The 4,495-nt window shown below is 40.8% G+C and overlaps 1 protein-coding gene across 1 annotated transcript; it reads left to right on the top strand.

Moving 5' to 3' along the window:
• The first annotated feature begins 1,591 nt into the window (after positions 1-1,591).
• Positions 1,592-3,923, top strand: gbp (glycogen synthase kinase binding protein). Its single transcript, XM_053634009.1, has one exon. It carries the CDS (start codon positions 2,412-2,414, stop codon positions 2,931-2,933), a length of 522 nt encoding a protein of 173 aa, XP_053489984.1. The 5' UTR covers positions 1,592-2,411; the 3' UTR covers positions 2,934-3,923.
• Positions 3,924-4,495: the final 572 nt, after the last annotated feature.

The raw sequence follows: 4,495 nt of genomic DNA, 5'->3' as shown, positions 1-4,495 counted from the left end.
TATGTGAAAAGGTCAAGCTGCTTCTACAGGTTTTAATCTGAGCAATCTTTTCTTTTATCTACCCATCTGCTACACCCTACATTATTACATGGGGAAGGCTGACAGTTTGCCCACACACATGCCAAATAATGCACATACAATACTACCCTATTGCATTCCAAAGAGCTTTACAATGTAAATTTCTATGCATATATATCATGAGCAGTGCTGACATCCATCCATCCATCCATTTTCTATACCGCTTATCCTTCAGGGTCACGGGGAACCTGGAGCCTATCCCAGGGAACATCAGGCACAAGGCGGGGTACACTCTGGACAGGGTGTCGATCCATCGCAGGGCACAATCACATACACATTCACACACCCATTCATATACTGCGGACTCTTTGGACATGCCAATCAGCCTACCACGCATGTCTTTGGACTGGGGGAGGAAACCAGAGTACCCAGAGGAAACCCCGGAGCATGGGGAGAACATGCAAACTCTGCACACACAGGGCACAGCGGCGGGAATCAAACCCCCAACCCTGGAGGTGTGAGGTGAACATGCTAACAACTAAGCCACCATGCGCCCTAACAGTGATGACATATTTCCACAATTTTCCATCATATATTATAGATAACTTTTTATATATTTGAGCTCTAATATTAGCAGTCACCCAGACAATTCTATTGAGCCTCTATATTCATCGTCAGTGAACCAGGCTAATAGAAAGAATGACCTCAGCCTGAGAAACAGTACAATGTGTCTTTGTTTTTCAGGAAGGACGGTACTGAGAAGCAGAACCCCCATGGCTGAGCTGATGAACAAGGCACGGTGCAACAGCACACCAACTGTTACCAGGTTGCTCCTGGGCTAAACGCCTTGTTATAAACAAGCACAATCGATTGATTCATTATCCTGTTTACATTACACATCCTCAGGTATATCTAGTTTCAGAAACCAGATGAAAACTGGAATGTCTTGAATATTCTGATTGCATACATTTCAGTCATACCACTGACTTAACTACCACTGTAGCTCAGCGGTTAAAACATTGGCCTACTGATTGGAATAGGTTCAAATCCCAGCACTGCTGGGCCCTTGAGCAAGGCCCTTAACCCTCAAATGCTCAGCTGTATAAATTAGATAAATGTAAGTCACTCTGGATAAGGGTGTCTGCCAAAAAATATTAATGTAATGTAATGCATATGAAAAGTTGTCATGTGTCTAGCAACCAAAAATTTCCAAAAAACCATCAACACATTCAGCCATATTATTCATCTGAAACATCAGGTCCTAAATGAATAGTGTTTATATCGTAAATGTGATGCTGTTTTCGATAATGCAACAAATTCTGAAAACCTGTAGTCTCGACAGTCATTTAGAATGCAGTTTCAGAAAATAAATCTCATAATGAGATAGTATTAGACAAACATAAAGAGTTAATACTGAACAGGAATTTAACGACTTTCCAGTATAAACATATGAACATAGACTTCATGTTCATATTTTTGAATGCTGAAAATTCCATTACTGCCTTTCATATCTGAAATGGAAAAAAAATAATGGGTAGTGTTATTTTATACAACTGAAAGATCTAACAGGAAATATAGTTAAATAGAAACTGAGTTGTGATAGTGTATGAGTTCAAAGGAGCCCTCTGAGAAATGTGCTCTGTTCTCCTAACAGGAAGGGGAAGTGGTGAAAGAGGTGTCGTGAGTAGTGTGAGCTTGAACACATTTTATAAGTGATTTGATCATTGAATAAATTATCAGAATTTTTATTTTCTCTTTGCTAAAATAACATCGTGTCTTTTTTTAAGCTTGACTCTTTTATTGAAATATATGCACGTTCATTTCATTCATGTTTTGATTAATAAGCTTTAGGTGGGTAAGTTGAAATCAACTTTCTGGTACCATAAATGTTTTGTTTATCTGGTGTTATCTCGAAATGGAAAAACCCCCAAGGAATTGGGGCAAATTAATTAAAACATTTTGATCCTACAACCCGTGTCTCTGTGTACAATGCTCCTACACCCTGCAATTTCATTTGTGTAATGCTATTTGGTTTGAAGACGTTGGGATCACCCATGGCGTCAAAGTGGGTGTTTTAATATTTGTATTTTAATTCATATTTTAACTTTACTGACCTGTGTGACTTGTTCCGCCATAAATGTTCACAAAAAAAATAATTGAGAGATATTCAATTATAATCATGGTCTGTTTAATATTAAGCTACATCTAAAATATTAAACTAGTTGTGTTCTCACCGGGGAAATGGTACGTTCCGGCGGTTGCGTCATTCATTGTTTACAAACCAACCCTAGCGGCTGCTTTTCGCTGGGCAGCGTGGTGACTGTGGACGCCGGTGAAGCGCCGTCGGTTTATTTCGACAGAATTGTGTCCAAACGTTTAAGATTCACCTGAAAATGCCTTGTCGAAAGGAGAACTACATCTTTTTGGAGCAGTCCGTGACCGTCGATTCTAAAGAGGTGGACGCTCTTGTGACAAAAATCGGCGAAGCTCTTCAGCTGCACAACAATAGCGCTACACAGCAGACGATGTCGCGTCTCCACGGTCTGACCACCACCACTAGCAGCAGCAGCAGCAGCAGCAACAACAACAACAACAGCAACAGCAGCAGCAACGGCAAGCAGAGCAACAACAGTAACACTGCCAGCGTACAGAAGAGAAATGGCTGCTGTATACGTCTCCGTAGCGGCCGAAAAGCAACCCGAGCAAGTCCATACAATATACCCGGCTCCAGCGATCAGGAATGGGACCATTTCGCAACGTGGAACCGAAAGGGACTCGACGGTACGGGTAACGAGGACAACCCCCACCAGCTACTCCAGGAACTCATCTTATCTGGGAACCTCATTAAAGAAGCGGTCAGACGACTCCAGTTTTCATCCGAGTCGCAACGCGATTTCTCTAAGCAAATCGACTGACATTGTGAGGCATTATCCAGCTAGCGGATAGGAGAGTGTCGTGGTGGATTAAGTCACACTGTCTGATCTCCTCGGCTAACCTGGTTAACTGGATAACCAGCGAGTTCGTGAGCTATCACGACAATATTCATACATTTCTTTTCTGGGAGTTTATATAAAAATAAAAAAAACGAACCTTACTTAAAAAAAACAACGATCTTGGATTAAAAAAACGAAACTGTAACGTTATTTCGACTGTTAGCTATAGCGTTGTTTTTGTTTGAAACGTGACTAAACGTTCCGAGTCTGTCACTAGCACGCGCACTGAGTCTGAGTGTCTGCTTTTGAATGAAATGTAAACGGCAAGTTATTATTTGTGCTTAACTCCACACGTATTGTGTTTAACATTGTGTGTGTGTGTGTGTGTGTGTGTGTGTGTGTGTGTGTGGCTTTTTTTTTCTTTTTTTCCTTTTTTTTTTATATTTTTATTTTTTAAACGGTATTCCTGTTTGCAGGCTAGTAGACCAAATGGTCGTTGCACCATGTTTGGGTAGCAAGTAAGAGGTTAGCATTGTGCCCTTGGCGTGCTACCTTTGTTTACAGTCTTGCTATCAGTAGCTTGGTCTGGGGATGGGCCACTGGTACTTACAAACACACTCTCCCCACAAGAAAACCCTCTTCTCGCAGAACAATAAGGTACTTCATTGGCTGTATTTGGGCTTTTCAAGCTGTTTCCTACTCCCACGTGGACCTCTCCATCGAGTCTCTCTGGAAACACAGGAACTGTTCAGTTTATTTTCAAGAGAAGATCACTTTGTAATGGGAGAGGAGTGCAAGAGACACGGGGATCTTCATATCAGACTCTCTGGTGCTTTGAGAATTCCTCTATGGAGTTCGTATGTGTCTCTGCTTTCTCTCTTAATGTCTGTATGCTTCGTAACGAAGTCATTTTAACAGCCCTGACTTTTTCAGGCAGTTTGGTCTATAATAAACATGGTGGATTTTTTTTCATACGGCTGCTACTTGTGTTTTATTCACTCACTGGTCCTGTACTGGCAAACAGAAACTACACTCTCAGGGGAAACTGGTACTAAACTATACTTTTCAATGTCATAGGGGTGCTAACTTTAAGGGTACACCTTCACAATCAAATCCCTAGTGTTGAATTATCAGCCAGGGTGTTTATTTGTGTCCAAAGGACTTGTATAAACACTGTAGGATGTAAATTCAACACTCTGGGTGTTAAATCAACACTGGGGACTTTGCTGTGTTCCTTACTGCTTACCTATAAAGGAGCACTGTATTTTTAAAAGATTTTTTTTTTTTTTGATGTAAATTTTGTGTACCTTAAAATCTTTTAAGGTATACTCTATCCATGTTTCTAGGTGAAAGATACCTAATAAAGGTACAAAAGTTAAGGGTACTGCCACAGTGATAACAAAGGGTACAGTTTAGTACCTTGTTTTTTTTCCCACCTGGGTAATGATACTGGGGGGGGATGAGGTGATTGTTTGAAATTGTTGTAACAAACATGGGCTGTACATATTCACTGATAAGACTGTTTGTGGCAAATGCTGTGAGCT

This window comes from Ictalurus furcatus, chromosome 1 (genome assembly GCF_023375685.1).
Source record: "Ictalurus furcatus strain D&B chromosome 1, Billie_1.0, whole genome shotgun sequence".
NCBI lineage: Eukaryota > Metazoa > Chordata > Actinopteri > Siluriformes > Ictaluridae > Ictalurus > Ictalurus furcatus.
This window is presented reverse-complemented; position numbering and strand designations above follow the sequence as displayed.